Genomic DNA, 18,034 nt, shown 5'->3' with positions numbered 1-18,034 from the left:
TTTCATAGGAAAGTTGAGTAGAGACCAGTTTGAGGAAGGTGTCCATATTTAAATTTGAATCCAGATCCCACTTCAGTCCTACACTATTGTGAGGATTCGGGCACTTTGCTCGTATCCTTTTCTGTTTTAAATGCCATAATGTTAGTATTCTGACATGGGAAACATGAGAGACAATGTGGAAGTTGGGCCATTGGAGGTATTTAGTAAATTTCCACTAATTTTTTTACTACTTTAGAAGCAAAGCTTGTCAGAATTAATTCCCAAAATCCTGAACATTTTTATTTAATGTTTACTTAAATCATTCATTTTGTGTGTGACTTTCCAGGACATGTAGTAAAACAGTACCAAGGTAGAAGAGTATTGTAATAATCAGTAAGAGTAGACAAGGACTCTGAATAGACTGCTTTCCAAAGAAGATATACAAATGACCAATAAACACATGAAAAGATGTTCAGTGTAATTAATCATCAGAACCATAATGAGATACCACTTAGACCGAGTAGGATGGCTATGATTACAAAGATAGATAGTAAGAAGCATTGGTGAAGATTGGAAAAATCTGAGCCCATAAACATTGCTTTGTGTAAATTTAAGATGGCACAGCTTCTTTGGAGAACATTCTGGCATTTCCACATGGTTAAACATAGAAGTTCTGTATGACCCAGGAATCTCACTCTTGGGTATATACCCAAGAGAAATAACATGTCGGGGCGCCTGGGTGGCTCAGTCGGTTGAACATCCGACTTCGGCTCAGCTTGTGATCTCACAAGCTTGTGATCTCACAGCTTGTGGGTTTGAGCCCCACATCGGGCTCTGTGCTGACGGCTTGCTCAGAGCCTGCAGCCTGCTTCAGATTCTGTGTCTCCTTCTCATTCTCTGCCCCTCCCCCGCTCATGCTCTCTCTTTCTCTGTCTCTCACAACTAAATGTTAAAAAAAAAAAAATGACAACATGTGTCCATTTAAAGACTTGCCCATGAATGTTATTCACAAGAGTCAAAAGGTGGAAATAAACCAAATGTCTATCAATTGATGAATGTGATATAATCATGCATGGAATATTATTTGGCCACAAAAAGGAATGAAGTACGGATTCATGCTACAACGTGGATGCACCTTGAAAGCATTATGCTAAATGAAATAAGCCAGACACAGATCACCACATATTACATGGTTCCATTTATATAATTGTCCAGAATAGTCATAGCTATAGAGACAGAAAGCAGATTAGTGGTTACTTAGGGCTGGGAGGGACAGGGGACGATAGCTAACGGGTGCAGGTTTCTTTTTTAGGGTGATGAAAATGTTCTAATATTGGTTGTGGTGATGGCACAACTCCATGAATACACTAAAAGCCATTGAGGTGTATACTTTAAATTGGTGAATTATATTGTATGTCAATTATATCCCCTTAAAGCTGCTATGAATACATAATGAATAGACACATATACTTTGCATGACAAATATTTGTATAAATGTGTATCATTACATTAGATTATCAGCTGAAACTAGATCAGTGTGTTTTATTATCATTTCACTGTTTCTATGAAAATAAAGACTTTTTGAGTGCCTGAAAATTCCCATGGGAGATACTTAAACTGTTTCCCTTTTAATCTTGCATTTTATTTATAACCAACACAAAAGTAAATTTTCAAATAGCCTCAGGACCAATTATCAAATATTCTGAATATGAAATCTTAATTAACCAGATTCTGCCCCACAACGTTCCTCTTTTTTAGCTTGATTGTCAGGTTTTTTTCCCCCCGTAGTCTTACTAAACCAATAAGAAGCTTAAACTCAGGCATGTACTATGTTGGATGATATGGAGACATACGACACAGGACTTAAGGATACAGGGTAGGAATTTTCATCAACAACCAAAAGCACATTAATTAAACATTTAAAAACTCCCCTCCAAAGGTTATGATAATAGAAGAAGGGATAAACAGACTGTTATTAACTTCTCTCTTATTACACCAGAATTAGATTGGTAATCTTTAGAGGGAAAAAATTCTCTTCCAAACAAATTACATAAAAGTGGGCAGTTAAAGGAAATGTGAGGAATAAACTCAAATTAACTTAAGATTGATGGAAACCCCTTGCAGAAGTGAACTTTGCTCTGTCATTGACCTTTAGTAATGGGCTTTGTAAGTCTGATACTTAAAGCATCATTTAATGAGCAGGTTGTTTCTTCTCTCGTTTTACCCAGCAACCAATTTCTTGAAAGGACCATTGACAGAAGCCATGTTCTTTGACATACAATTATAATTACAGAGACACTGCCTTGTATATCTCACTGTAGTTATTAGTGTCCAAAGTATCATACCCAGCACAGAAATCCTGTGGTTTCTGCCTTAAATGGTAGTCTGCCTCTCATTGTATGGAGCCACAGACAGAAAGGCTCTATCAGCTATCATTTCAGCCATTCCCTTGACTTTCGTGAGCACTTCACAGAACATTCCCCAAGGATTGTGTAGCTCTGAACTGTAAGAATCCACTCCAGTTTCACGCTGGGCACCGTGGGTACAACAGTGATAAGACCTATGACTGCCCACCCCCACGGGGGCATTCTCCATTTGTCGTCTGGTTTTATTTTGGCAAGTATCACTGTACTCAGATTGATGACATAGGTCATTTTACTGTCTTTGCTTAATGAAATAGAGAGAGTGAAAAGAACAGTACATGGCAATGTTCTGTAACCTTTTCCTTGTGACTGTAGGCTACTCCAGATATCAGGATTATTACCCCCACGGCATGCCAGGTTACTCTGAAGAAGTACCCAGGGACTATGACGCATACACAGCAGGACTGAGTGAAGAGGAACAACTGGAGAGAGCGTTAAGAGCCAGCCTCTGGGACCGAGGTAGGAATTTGGCGCCCTTCTCTTTTTTTAAAGCTTGCATCACACGGTGAGACGGTCTGAAAAAGGACTATTTGTCACATATTAAACTTTAAATAGGTTATAAAAAGGATATGTAGATAAAAAAAAATATGTGTAGATTGTCATTACAAAGAATGCGGTGTGATGCCATATTCCCAGCAACCTAAGCTAATGAGGTGCCAGACTATGTATGTATTGTTAAAGCTGTTCTTTTTATAGGTTCACTGCACACAATGCTTTGGCATTAAAGTCAGGAAACTTAAAAAAAAATTTCATAGGTGCATGAAGGAAGGAGTTTGCCTTGGAATTCATACCTGTAAAGCAAGTATATACCACTGTATATCAAAATATTGCCCACAAACCTTCCCCCAAATCACACACTTAGGGTTCCACTCCTGACCTACTGAACCAGTCTCTCTGGGGACAAAGCCTAGGAATGTGTATTTTGAGCAGACTTTCCAGAAGATTCTTTTACAGACCGATATATGAAAAGCACTGTATTTATTTTTGCCATCTTTGTTGTGAATTTGGCTTATTACTGTTGCTGTTGTTTTACTAGTGACGAAAAACCATCCATTCATTCATTCAATAAGCATTTATTAAGGTCTTGCTGTGTTTCATGGACTGTGTTAGGTACCACAGGGAATACAGAGAGGTAAAAGATGGACTCTCCCTCAACAAGCTCGCAATCTCAGGTAGAGGAGATGCCTGCTAGATGCCACAAGGAACAGGTAACCATCGTGTCAGGTGCTCAGGTGGGAGTGCTCAGCTCCGAGAGGCTCAGGCCAACTGGTAGAGGCAGGGGAAAGGGGGGAACTCTTCCTTAACCACGGCTACCAGACACTCCCAGAAGACTTGGACCTTCCAGGACGTGTGGAGTTTGCAGAGATGGAGGCAGGCCTTCCAGGCAGGAGTCAGTGTCCCGTAGACCGGGCAGCAAGGGCGTGGTCCATCAGCCCTCGCTTTTGAAGGGAGCATTAAGAAAAGACTGGGAAGAAGAGTGGGAAGCAAGGCTGTGGCCTGATCCCAGAGGTCCTAGAATTAAACAGGCCAAGTGGAAAATGGACCTGGAATGTGGTGTGAATGCCGGTAGAGTCCTGTGTGCCCAGGGACGTGATCAGAGCCGTGCTTTACGAATCTGTTGGCACCACAAAGAAGGACTGAGCACCTGTTGGGGGACCAGGCATTATGCTAGATGATAAGAATGCATCAGTTATGACAACTTGCCTTCTGACTGTAAAGAATACAGTCAGAAGCAGCAGTGAGCATGGAGGTTGAATGACAGCAGTGGTCCAAGCAAGAAATGAAAGCCTAAATGAGGAAGGCGGTGAGAGAAATGGAGAAGAAGAGATAAGTCTGTATTTCTTGGGTGAAGCGTATCAGAATTATGGTGTATAAGTCACCTATTACCATGTAACAGATCACCAAACACACACTCACGGACGCACACAGACACACACACACAACTAAAAACAATAAATATTTTTTCTTGCTCTAGAGCATATAGGTCAGCTGGCCAAGCTTAAGCGATCTTGGCTTGGCCTCTGTGCTAAGGTGTCTGCGGTGGGTCACCTGCAGCTGGTTGCCCCCGGATGAGCCCATTCATTCACCTGAGTGACCATCGTGTGAGGCGATGGTGGAGATGAGGCCGTGCACCCCTCCTCATCCAGCCGGCTGGCCCAGGCTCATCCACCAGGCCTCAGCCCAAGGGCTCTGAGAGAGTGAAAATGAGGCTTATGCTGGTGCATTGTCAATTCCATTGTACTTGTTGCTGAAACAAGTCGCCACCCAGACTCCTGGGATGCAGAAATAGAAGCCACCTCCTCATGGCAGGAGCTGCAAAGTCACGTTGCAAAGAGGACGGATAGAAGGAAAGGTAGAGAGTTAGGGCCGTTCTCATATCATTACATCGTGTCTACTCCAGGGATTACTAGTATCACAATCGCTAACAGCATGCCTCAGCCTTGGAGTCCTAATTTCTGGGGGTAGGGCCCCAGAGCCTCTATTAAAACAAGTTTTCATGATTTTATTCCTATGCACACAGGGGTTTAATCACTACTAGGCATGGCAGGAAATGTTATGGGACAAGTACAGTTGGAGCAAAGCTGTTGAGCCTGGGCTTCGTACTCAACTTCATTTAGGATACCCCGAGGGACAGTGCGAGGGCATTTTTTGAAGTGATGTAACTATTCTGTGTCTGGATTATTGTGGTAGATACACAACTCTGTATTTGTCAGAACTCACATACATGTACATCACAAAGTAAATTTGCCTGTAAGAAATTTTAAAAAGATAAATGAAAACTAGTAAGAAACCCAATGAAATAATGGGTCGTCCTGCAGAGACCATCAGCGACTACAAAAACCGTCACCTAAAAGGTTGTTGAGAGGACAATGAGGAAGCTATCACAATGCTGGTAACGGGGGCAAATGTATCTTTGCAACAGAGAGATTTGGTGTCACCACCTCAATACACTGATCAAGCTTAGCGGTGTTATTAATGCGATGGCCTGTTGTGTGTCTCCTCTTAGGATGGAGTATGAGACACCCAGCATCATATTCTTCCTAAAAGTATTTAACTTGACTCTGAGCCTCTCAACATAAGTGTCAATATACAGGAAATACAGGAAATAGAGGAACAGGCTGAATAACACCATGGAGAAACAATTAGATGAAACATGGGATTTCTGCAATTCAATGAGACTGGTCTCCTGAGGGAAAAAAATAAAAAGCCACGTCAAAAAAAAAAAAGAAAAGAAAAGAAAAAAACAGGGTGTTGTTTTGTATTAAGAGGAAATAACAAACATAACATGAGAACCTTAAAAAACTGACTGTAAAAACAGTTTTTGGGAAAATCGGAATTCTGTATTTGGACTAGAGATTAGATGTTAGGGAAGTAATCTGACTTTCTTGGATGTGACGATGGTATCGTGGGTAAGTAGCAGAAAGTCCCTTATTCTTGGGAGATACACACTGAAGTATTTAGAAGCAAAATATTGTGATGTCTGCACCCTACTTTGGAAGGTCAGCCGAAACAACCCTGTCCCATATGTCTCGCTCTCCCCTCCTCAAGTACCGCATTCAGATAGATTTGGGAAACACTGCAAGGCTATAAAAATATAGCAAATTATATTCTCTTAAGGACCCAGAACAGTGTGATTCTAATTAATTCTGCAGTTGGGAAACCAGTTTATTACATGAGTGTTTTCTAAACTCCTTTGACCACAGAACTTTATTTTCAGTGAATGATTTCAAGAGCATATGGAACTAGTTCTAAGGAAACTAACCTAACGAGACTCCATGAAGTACATTTTACAGACCCAGGTGGCAGCAAAGGGATTAGCTTTACAAATTGTTTACATTAATTTCAGGTTGATTTTCTTTAAAACACTTTGTGATTATGAGACACCATGGGACACCTGGGTGGCTCAGTCAGTTGAGTGTCCAACTCTTCATTTCTTTCTCTCAGGTCACAGTCTCAAGGTTTGTGAGATCGAGGCCTGCATCGGGCTCCATGCTCACGGTTCAGAGCCTGCCCGGGATTCTCTCTCTGCCCCTCCCCTGCTCGTGCAATTGCTGTCTCTTCCCCTCTCTCTCTCTCTATCTCTTTCAAAATAAATAATAATAATAATAAGTAACCATAAAAAAAGAACAAAAAACCAAAGAGACATGGCTTTAAAAATTTTTTAATGTTTATTTATTTTTGAGAGAGAGACAGAATGTGAGTGGGGGAGAGGGACAGAGAGAGAGGGAGACACAGAATACGGAAGCAGGCTCCAGGCTCTGAGCTGTCAGCACAGAGCCTGATGCGGGGCCCTAACTCACGAACCGTGAGATCGTGACCTGAACCAAAGTCCGGACGCCCAACCAACTGAGCCACCCAGGCGCCCCCAAAGAGACACTGTTTTAAAGGCCTTAAAGGCCTGCTTTAGCCTTTTTTTCCCTATGCAAAAAATATTTGGTTTGTGTTCATTTTATAAAATTCTGACTGTAAAGTACATACTATTTTGTACCTTGTTTTCACTCAGTGTTTTGTTGTAATCATATTTTCATATCGCTAGATTTTTTTGAACATCCAGATCCTCCACATATTAGATTTATACCTAAGTATTTTTTTTTGGAGGGGAAGGTAGGCTATTGTAAGTAGTAATTTAGAAAATTCTATCTGTTGAGATTATTAATCTGTTTTTTCTTCTTACATTATTTTGATTTTCAAAGCTGAAGAAGGTTTACGTTCCCAGGATGAGGCTCACCTGGTTGTGACATTTTATGGTCCATCCTGGTGAAAATGCCATGTGCCCTTGAAACTGACGTGTATTCTTCTCTGGTTGGGTGGAATAGTCTATAAACGTTAATTAGATTGACTTAGTCCAGCACCCCTGGGTGTTCCAATCCATTCTTATTCTCTACTTGTTCTGTTGCGTACTGCATTTCGAATTATATGAGTTACTATATCAACATATTATATTAAAACATTTATATTAGTACGTATATACTATATAATTCAGTATTACCGAATGCCTAGGGTTGCTGCGGTTACCTCCTGTACACCGAGCACTTCAGATTCCTCCAGGGTTACCTTGTTTCTGAGGGTGGGGGCTGATTTGCTGACGAGGTTTTCTCCATGTCTGCTTGACCTTCAATTTCAGCCTTTCCTCTGCGTGCGGCTCGGGCAGGCCCCCCGTGTGCTCTCATGCCCCTCTCCCAGGCACGCACTGCTGCTGCTGCTTACTGTGTTTTATAGTCTCGGGTGGCGGGCAAGCGGGGTACGCTGTGACTAGGCCTTGATCTTAGGCAGTGGCTGTGTCCCTGTGATTAGAGTTGTGGCCTTCCCTGTGTTCCTGTCCCACCCCCAGGTCTAGAGGTCCCTTTTCATTTCCCATCCCCCTATCCTAAGCTGCAGTAGGTTTTTACCATTTCCCTTAGGGAAACCGCGGTTTTTGCCTTTCTCCCAGGCAATGACGGCTTTTGTTCCATGGGGATAGAGAAGAAGGATGTGAGCAGCCTTTTGTTTTACAGACTTTTCCTGCCCTGACTGCTCTTCTTTCTCCCAGGACTGAACCAGGAATGACAAAGGATCCTGTCTGTGGACTCACCTGTCCCTTGGGGGAGGCCCACAAGAGGTTCCGAGAAGAGCCTAGAAGTGGGCGCGAACTCTTGTATATCGTAGCCCCCAGTACACTTTGCGTTATATGTTCTGTGAACATAGTCTGTGTTCTCTGGCTAGCTCACACTAAGCCTTTAGCAATCCGTTCATGGTTTTGGCCGAGTTCTTCTGAGTGTCCATCAGAGTCCGTCCTAGGTGAGCAAGTGCTCAGGTACCTTCTCAGACTCTGTTTAGCTGCCTTACTGCCACAGCTCTCTGATGGGTTCAAGAAAAAGTTACTAACTTGCAGATTGGCCAGCATTTATGTTTATTGTAAGGAGAGGAGTGATGCTTTCCCTAGCTTTCTACACCCCAAAGGGAAGCTGGAAGCATTCCTAGTTCTTCACTGGAGTTTGAATCTATCATTCTTAGTACATTTGTTTGTTACCTTTTTGTGTTTGTGCGTTTGAATAAGATCTTTCCCTCATGAAGTAGGTAGAATCTATAGTCCTTTTCAAAAAAGCTGGATGCTTAATTTTTTCTCTTTGATTTCCAGTTTTCAAAGAAGTTGGCGTAATAGAGCAATACTGAGATTTGAAAGGGCCAACTAATAGCAATTCATTTGGTTGAATGCCAGTCCAGCAAGAAACATCCAGCGCCAATCAGTTTCAGACTGTTCTTTAGTTAAATTATATTGGAGGAGGAAATTAAAGAATCAAGGTAGCACCTCTTTAACTTCAGAATTTGCTGTTCGCATAGTCCTCAACAGGACCTGGCTGTACATGTCCTGAAGCTCGTGCCGGGAATAATAATCCCAAAGTAGCCTTTGCAGGAGAAATAGCGAAATCCCTATTATTTCAAGGAGCTTGCACATTTACTACTATCAACAGAAATCTTGTCTTGTTTTGTTGGCAGTCTCCGCTTTTATAAGCACGTCCAAGAGGCAGCTGATAGCACAATAATAGAAAAATTTTGGAAAAGAGCCATCTCTTTCTTTGAGTCAAAAGGCAGATGCCAAGTGGGAACATTAGCTCATTGCATTTTCTTCTCCCCCCTCCCCCACATCCTTCTATGTATAATTTGTGCCTTTTTTTTTTTTTTTTTTTTTTTTTATAGCCTGCCACCAAGTTCAGCTGGCGGCTGGGTGCAAAGCTGTGTCCTTTTCAACTTCTATCTGCCAGCCTGGAGCATGTGTACTGGTTAAAGCTGGAAATCCTTGCTGACATGTAGAGTAACTTGTGCTTCTTTTCTTAGACTCTTTCTGAAAGGCAAATGGCCCCAATCACACTCTGGCTCTCGTGAAAATCAGGCAGATCTGTCACCGCCCCCCCCCCCCCCGACACACACACACACCATACAGTTGGGGTTGCTGGTTGGCCATATGTGAAACCATGGTGGGATATACTACAAAGGTCTTGGCTTCAGAATGAAACTGGTTGCTGCTTTGTCTCTGAGTTTCTCGATGTGAAATTGCCAGGGGAGCCATTTTGGAGAAAAAAATGTTGGGGTTCCAAATCAATATCTAGTGCTTTTGTGGTTAACAGATTATTTGACAATATCTTTGAATCTTGTTTGTAAGCATCATGTGTTCATAGGGACCGTTGAGACACGTTTTAGGTAAAAAAAAAAAAAAAGACTTGTACAATTTTTCTTTCTTGCTGAAGCTACACCAAGATATATAAGAGCCCGTTTCTTTATTGTGCGGACATGTTTGCAGAAAACAGATGCATTATGTTCATTCTTTTTATCTCTCCTGGTGTGGTACAAAGCGAAAATGATGGGAAAACACCAGTGGCCTGCATTTCAGTCCTGGCATAGTAATTAACTAGCTTTACTTGAGGTGTGAATGACTGAATCTCCTCAGACCTCTGTTTTTATTTTTATTTTTTTACAATAAAGAGGTGAGTTGGGTCCCCTCTTCCTTTTCCATTATTCTGTGGTAATGGACTGAGTAGGAGGAGTGTAGCTGGAGTTTCTGGGAAACTGTCAGGAATGTTGGTGTTTGACCCATGGGTGTCAGGGTTTAGGGATGACAAACTCACACAGCCATCCGTGGCAGACCTGAATCGATACATACGTGGCTTAGATGGTGGTGGCTCATTCAGTTGCATGGTTATATGATCCTTCCTTGGCCCAGTGCAGGCATAATGCGGTTGGCAGTTTTTAACATATGCAAATGTTCACGGCTGGCCTGCTTGGCTTGGCAGAGGCGTTACGGGCCAGGACAGAGATGTACAGCTAATTCTGTGTGACCACTTAACTTCTTTTTTTTTTTTTTTTTTTTTTTTTTTTTTAAGTAAATTGGCGTGTTTTCTCCTAGGACAAGTTTCTGTGTAATGAACAAGTACCATCTGCCAGATTGTCTAAAAGCAGTCTCGATGCAGAACGCTCCCTTTGGATCATGGTTCTTGCTTGCAGCTCTGTGTTGGGAGATACTCACTTCAGCGAGTGAAGTTTGACATTCGAGACTGTGTCTAGATGTCAAATTGTGCCCGTAAAGAAACCTAAGCACGTGAGTTTTAAAATCTGTGAAACAACACGTGAATATCCCAGCCAGGAAGAAAAATCGTAACATGAGTGGGCGCGAGTTCTGTTTCGTCCCTGGTGGGAAAGGAGCCGGCTTCTCTTGAAGTCCCAGATTTTAAAATATTAACCATAGCCCGCGGTGACTGAAATAATAAAATAGAAATAAAGATACATGAAATTTAAACATATTTGGGATCTTGACAGTAATAGTTACATGTGTATTTATAATTTTTCCTCTGCCGCTACCCCCCACGGTCACCGTTTATTAAAAGGCATTATTCAGATGCTAATGAGGAGATTTAACAATAAAAGTATAAACAGAATTGTAATGAATCAGTTCCACCCACCCATGTCCCCTCCATCCTCTCCCACACTTGGAGACCACTTCTGGGCCACCAGATCTTAACGGTGTCAGGAATATTACCCGGTACCCTCATCATGTTCCTCGGGGTCATTATTCATGCTGTTACTCAGCAAGTCTGTATTTGAGCCTCTTGTGTGTATTAGATCCACGAAAGCCATGTAGTAACTTTTGAGTTGGTCATTTTACTTACGCATCTGTGAAATTCTCCTCTTCAGCAAAACCATCATTCCCTAGATTATGTAAGAATTCTGTAGACCACCAAATTTACTGATACAATGATTTGTATACTCAAGCTATGTATACAGTTTTTGATCTCAGAAGTTATGTGTATAGTCAGTGTCCCATAAAATCAGATAATTGTAGAAAACTATTAATATAGACATTATTTCTATAAAGTGTATTAATTTGGAAAAGAGATATCAAAGAGTGCTTTAAAATTACAGTGGATCTTAAATTCTTATTAATCAAAGCATGGAGAGTATGAGGAAATTTCTAATCCCACTTATTTATACTAAAATATAATATAAAACCATCTGTTTTTTTTTTTTTTTTTTAGCTGAAGGCCCAGACTTTGTTTCATAGACTCATTAGCTGATGTTTTCAGTGAATTGGATTTTATTTTCTCTTTATTTGAGCCTTTTTGATTCCTCTTTAAGCATTGTAATTGCACATCACAGTGACTACATTTAACATTTTTCATGACTGTATCTTAATATTTCCTCTTCATCTTTGAGTTTAACTGACGCCAGTGATGAGTTTGGCATTCGTAAAGAGCCACCTTTGCTGAGCATATTAAGCATGTGGCTTTAGTTTAAATCTTGGGGGTTAAATCTTGGATATATTATTGTGATCCTTTGCTTAATTTATTTAGATTATTTTCAAAGTCAATGACGAAGAATTAGGACAAAGCAGTGCCATTTTCAAATGTAACAGTGATATGCTGGCATGGGCCTTAGGAGGCATCATATCTGACACCTGATTTTGCCCAATGAGGAAACAGTCTAAGAGAAGCCAAGAGACTTAATATCCCGTCACCATCTATATACATGTCTGTTAACTTGGCCTTGATTATTGTTGACAGTGTCCTGCCCTGGGGATGCAGGTGTGAAGTAGGTAGGTGGGAGGAACCGGGGAGTCAAGACCTCCCTGGAAGGTGCTAGATTGGAGCCACATTTCTAGAGCTCCCATGAGTCTGCCCTAAAGCTGAATCTCTGAGTGAGTTTTCACATCCTCCTTGTAGGCTTGACTACAGACAGACTTCTCAGCTTTTCTCTGTCACCAGGGGCAGAGTCCACCTGACTTTCGAGGGAAGGGAGACAGATGGTAAAGTGTGACAGACGGCTCTGATGTACGTGTGCTAACATCTGGTAAGATGTGTGCCGTGATTGCTGCGTGGTTCTGCTTCTGTTTCGCCATCAGAATGGTCAGCACTCAACTCCTTTTCTGGAAGTTCTACCTGAATTCCAGATGTCCTGAGGTGGACTGTGTTGAGGACCTAAGACAGTGATGATGGCTAACTGAGCTCATCTATAACAGTCTTGAGAATTTGGTTAACGTTTGTTGTTCTAGTTATAAAAGCAATATATATTCACTGCGGAAAATACAAATGAGAAAAGAAGACAAAAAAAGAACCCATAACCCCAGCACCCAGAGAAGAACCATGTAACATTTGAGGTGTACCCTTGCAGCTACCCATAACATAGGCACCCAGAAGAAACCACAGCAAATGTTGTGGTGAAATTCTTTCCAAGTCAGCAAGAATTAAGTGCCTCTCTGTGGGACGAGGAAGGTTCACATACCCACGCAGAACCCTAAGAAATAAGCATTTGCAATTATCTTTGTTATTTCAGATTGTGAAGCAGTGGCATAGAGAAGTTAAATGACTTGCCCAGGGTCGCATTCTAAGTGGTAAACACCAGACAAGAAGGGACACTAGTTGGGACACTTTTATGTCTTACCAACAGAGCCTGTTTAGAAGAAGCATTTCTAGGCTGCTACTGAATTGTTGATGACAGGAGAGAGGTTTTCTCCGTATAGTCAAGACCTAACTGACCTGGAGTTAGGTTTGTATTCTTGGAGATGGTGTGGCTGATGTGATGTTCCTGAATTCAGAACCCTGAAAACGGAGGGGGGTGTGGCTACGCCCTTTAGAAAGACTGTATTACTTCCAGAATAACAGTGACATTTCCCTCACCGTCTTCTTCACCTGCCCATCTATGATTGGCCAAGCCCTGTCGTTTGGTTGGGTTTTGGTTTTTGTTTAAGCAACAGATCCAGATTGGTTTAAAAATTGGAAAAACAAATGTTTGTTTTGTAGGGAAAGAACTCCCTCTTGCACAAGAAACCTGCGCCTCAGGTACCTTAAAGGACACACACTCAAAAAAAAAAAAAAAAAGTGCTTACTGTAGACAATCATAAATGATCTTCTGAGCTGTCATTTGTTTTTACCAGAATGTATAGCATATGAATGTGAAAATACTGTTTTTAATATAGAAACATCAGTGACATTTTAATTAAGGATATTTGCATCATTCATTTTAATAGGGCTCTGTTTTTGTTCAGTAGCTTTCCTTTAAAAAAACTTTTTTTAATGTTTATTTTTAAGGAAGAGAGAGAGAGAGACAGAGCACGAGCGGGGGAGGGGCAAAGAGAGAGGGAGACACAGAATCCAAAGCAGGCTCCAGGCTCTGAGCTGTCAGCACAGAGCCCGATGTGAGGCTCGAACCCCTGAACTGTGAGATCATGACCTCGGGATTAAATCTTGGATACATTATTGTGATCCTTTGCTTAATTTATTTAGATTATTTTCAAAGTCAATGACAAAGAATAGGACAAAGCAGTGCCAAAGTTACCTGAGCTCAACTGACTGAGCCACCCAGCCACCCCTGGTAACTTTCCTTTTAGAGGAGAAATGATGGAGAACAAAAAGGAATGCATGTGCTCACATTAGGTGTGGCTTCAGACATCAGAATTTGACATCAGGCTGTCACACATTTCTCCTGCTCCTCAGGAGTGGGAATTATTCCCGTGAGAATTTCCAGTGTCATCCACTCTGCCTCTCAAAGCCCTCTTAGACTTGTGCTGTCTTCCTTCCACTTTGTCATGTTGTGTTGTGTTGTGTTGCTAGTAAGAAAAATCAAGTCATATGTTGGTTTCCATTTGTTGTAGACTCACAAATGGCTTTCACAGTGGTCTGGTTTCATCACATGGTGGTTCTCCAAGGGTCCAGAACTATTTATAATTCTGTTGTATTTAGTTACGGAGAGCCAGATGTGAGAGTCATGCATACTATGTATTTATATATCTTCATGAATCTCAGTTAGGGACCAGAAATCTTCCTGTGCCACATCTGTGTTACATAAATCTATTTTTGTTGTAACACAGGACCAAAACTGTGCAGTGTTAGGAAGATTACTATAAATATTAAGCTGATTAAAATTACATTGTAATCATCTGCTTTGGAAAAATTGCAGATGGCCTAATCATGCCATGAGAAGGCACAGGTCAAATAAATTATGATATAGAATAATACTCAGCCATTAAAAAGGCCTAGTGAATGTACCGTAAAAAAGATTGGGATGATATTTAACAAAATGCCGCTTACCCTTATTTCTCAAGAATAAGATTGTGGTGACTTTTATTTTCTTATTTTGGCTTAACTCCCGTTTCAAAAATGTCTCCAAAATCATGTAGAACCTTTATCAGGAAAAAAAATTAGTAAAATGAGTCTGGGCATTGCTAAAACTGTTCACGCTTAGCCATGCTCTTCTCTGATGTTCTCCACGTCCCCATTCCACCTAAGGCTTCAGGTTGTTTGTTGTGGAGAAGGGCAGACACACCTCATTCATTCACCTCCAGCCTCCGCAGGCTACTCATGGCCAGTCAGAGTGATGGAGGAGACTGAGCAGAGCCCAGATCCCTCCAGATCCAGTCTCCCCTTTTCCTTCTTGCTTACCCCCTTTCCCATTCCATCCCTACTCTGAACCTTCCAGGCTGAAGTGATCCACACACTTTAGGCAAGAAGGCCGACTGCTCCCGTTATTAGTAGCTAGCTCTTCCTGGCTACTGCAGTGACTTCTTTCTTAAGGTTCCAGAACATACTGGATTCTGTCTTACTCTGAGGCTGCTTTAGCACAGAGTTTCGGAACCATGGCCCCAGGCAGTTCCATTTTACCTGACAGTATGCGGAATGGAAAGCTTCGTACATTTTCTCGAGTGGGGTCCTTTCCTATCTGTTTGTTCCACTTCCTCTGAACGAAAGGATGTGTGGTGGTTGGAATGCAGAGGTTTGGGTCACCAGGGAAAGAAGTCTGGCATGCTTTCCGTGGGAGAGTGTTGTTTTATTGCAAAATACAGTTTTGTGTCACTAGAAAACAGTATGGGTTGACTCTTGAATCACTACATTTAGAATTCTTTGCAAATCCCCCTAAACAACCCAAAGCCCAGTAGTTTTTAATTTTCAGCTCAGTGAGACTAAAAGGAAACAGTTTGCTTTTGGCTACGGTGATGCTGAAAGAACATAAAATGTAGCTAGCCCAGCGACAGCAAGGGAGATAAAGTGTTTAATAAGTGTCTCCTAGAAGAAGTGACATCTGCATAGAGCACCTGCTGTCTTCATTATAACTTTAAATAAGCTGTGTCTCTGGGGTTAGCAGGGCCCTTCTTTTGGCACACACTGCTGTGACAAAGATACATTTTAAACCCCAAGTAATTTACTGTGGGATAGAGGATGCTTTTCGGCGGGACATTTGCGGGTGCAGAGGGAAGTAAGTCCCTGACTTAGATAACTCAGGCCCAGTAAGTCCCGTTTTGAGCATAATTTTGACACGATGACCGTTGTCAAGTTATGACATTTCCTAGCCCGTGGTATCCCTAATTATTTGCCAATTATCATTTTAATGTTTTATATATCACAGAGGCATGTAAGCCAGGCTTCTTAGTATGTGGGCATAGCTGTTTAGAGCAATTCTGGCTTTCTTTGTGCGCTTTGAAGAAGGGGCCTGAGCAGTGCCTGTGTTGATGGCTTTGTTCTGTTACGGTTTTACTCATCACAGTCCCGCATATGGGGACCCAGGGGTGGGTAGAAGCGGAAGTTCTTTGAGGAGTACCTTTCTCAGAGAACCTTTCCAAAATCCATTGCTGGGGCGCCTGGGTGGCTCAGTCGGTTAAGCGTCCGACTTCAGCCCAGGTCACGATCTCACGGTCCGTGAGTTCAAGCCCCGCGTCGGGCTCTGGGCTGATGGCTCAGAGCCTGGAGCCTGCTTCCGATTCTGTGTCTCCCTCTCTCTCTGACCCTCCCCCGTTCATGCTCTGTCTCTGTCTCAAAAGTAAAATAAACGTTTAAAAAAAAATTTAAAAAAAAATCCATTGCCATTCTGGCAGATTACCATCTAACCAAGAATGATTTCCATAAACAATGGCTGTGAAAAACTGTGGGGCCCCAGAAAACAGTATTTAATCAGCAGTGTGGTTCATCTTATTAGCTCAAGGAGAAAATAACTCACCACCAAATTCTACTCCATTATAGATAAGATTGTTTGAAGCCAAAATCAAAAACATCTGTTGGGGTTTTTTTGGGTTTTTTTTTTTTTGTTTTTTCTTTTTTTTTTTTTTAGCTGTGTGAAACTTACGCTTTGTCCCCCAAAGCAGCAGCAGTTTGTACAGATGCTGTATACCCTGTGTCTCTAAGACCTTGACACCATACAAGGGGGACATCTTCAGAGTTAATGAGCAATTAGGACATTCTTTCCTGCCAATTAACTGGCAGAATAATGAGATCAAATGAGCACTGTCCTTAAAAACCCCCAGACTTGTATTTGCTGAAAAAGCGTATCTTCCTCTGCTCTTTGCAGTTACACAAATAGAGAAATAACAACTTAAAATGGAAATAAAAATTGCGCCTAGAGCAAACAGGAGACAGAGGCATACAGAGAGGATGCCGTTTACTCTAAGCTCGGAATTCACGGGTCTTCCTCCTGTGTGGCTGTAGTGACATCATAACAATCTGCCATCACCTTCATTGTCTTAAAGATCGGCAGATGGGGCACCCAGGTAGTGAGCCTCCTTTCTCCTATGAATGAATGTATGATTCCTAAGTTTGGGGGCAACCTGGGTATTGACTCTAAATTTGAATTAGTGTGTTCTAGACTATGGTCCATCTCAGGATTTTGGCTTTCCTCTGAAAGTGATGAGTACTGAAGGGTTTGAACCAAGAGGGGCGCAGAGAAAATAGATGAAGACCCTGAGATAAGATGATGGCCTGTTGGAGAAACTAAGTTGGCTGGGGCTGCAATATATTTTTCAGGTGGGGCCCCAAGTGGCAAGATGGGCGGGAATGAGGTTGTGAAAGGCCCTCTACACTGTGTTTAAGGATTTTGTACCTGGCCCTGGGGACAGTGGAAGCCATTGAGTAGGTGAGCGATAAGATCAAATATGGATTTTCTTTTATTATTTATTTTTGGGAGAGCGCAGGGGTCAAGGGGCAGCCAGAGGGGGACAGAGGATCCGAAGTGGGCTCTTTGCTGACTGGCTGACAACAGCGAGCCTGATGTGGGGCTTCAACTCACAAACCACAAGATCATGACCTGAGCTGAAGTCGGATGTTCAGCCAACTGAGCCCTTCAGATGTGGTGCCCTTCAGATATGGATTTTAAGATCACTGTGTGGGGATCAGGCTGCCGGGGGAAAGATGGAACTTAAGTGAGTCACAGCATGACAAGCACCGTTGTAAGTGACCTATGCGTATGTATCCATGTGTGTGCATGTATACACTCATTTTAACCCAACAACAATGAAGTCAGTTTTACTATTTATCTTTTTGAAAGAAGACTAAAGCAAAGGGAGGCTGACCGAGGTCACACAGCTGGTAATGGTAGAGCCACGATGTGAGCCTATATACAGTCTTAGTTCCAGAGTCTATGTACTTAATCATTACGTTATTTTGCCTTTCATAGTGTATTGGTAGGATTATCATCATATTTTAATTCATAATAATAGCACTAGTTTTCTATGAAACACTTCTATTACTTTACTAGCTCAGTGAACTTGTGTATTTATACTCATTCCTTTGGAATAAAATTAGAAATTTCAGTGAATTAGAGTTCTGTAAAATAGTCATCAAGTTTCCAATGAAGTTTTCCAAGTAGAGGTTAATTAATGTCTTCTTGGTCAACTTTAAGCT

The 18,034-nt window shown here is 41.7% G+C and overlaps 1 protein-coding gene across 12 annotated transcripts in view; it reads left to right on the top strand.

Annotated features, from left to right (window-relative positions):
* The window catches only part of RHBDD1 (rhomboid domain containing 1), a 164,041-nt gene that overhangs the window by 100,585 nt on the left and 45,422 nt on the right, over nt 1-18,034 (top strand). For 10 of the 12 annotated variants that reach the window (XM_047872321.1, XM_047872314.1, XM_047872313.1 and 7 more), the window contains one exon: nt 2,718-2,861. In XM_047872321.1, the coding sequence (XP_047728277.1) occupies nt 2,718-2,861 (144 nt within the window). Of the gene's footprint in view, nt 1-2,717; nt 2,862-10,284; nt 10,477-18,034 lie in introns of all 12 variants that reach the window. The other 2 variants (XR_007154994.1, XR_007154995.1) reach the window with 1 other exon arrangement.

This window comes from Prionailurus viverrinus, chromosome C1 (genome assembly GCF_022837055.1).
Source record: "Prionailurus viverrinus isolate Anna chromosome C1, UM_Priviv_1.0, whole genome shotgun sequence".
NCBI classification, from domain to species: Eukaryota; Metazoa; Chordata; class Mammalia; order Carnivora; family Felidae; genus Prionailurus; species Prionailurus viverrinus.
The sequence above is the reverse complement of the archived record's forward strand: the minus strand, read 5'-3'. Positions and strand labels throughout refer to the sequence as shown.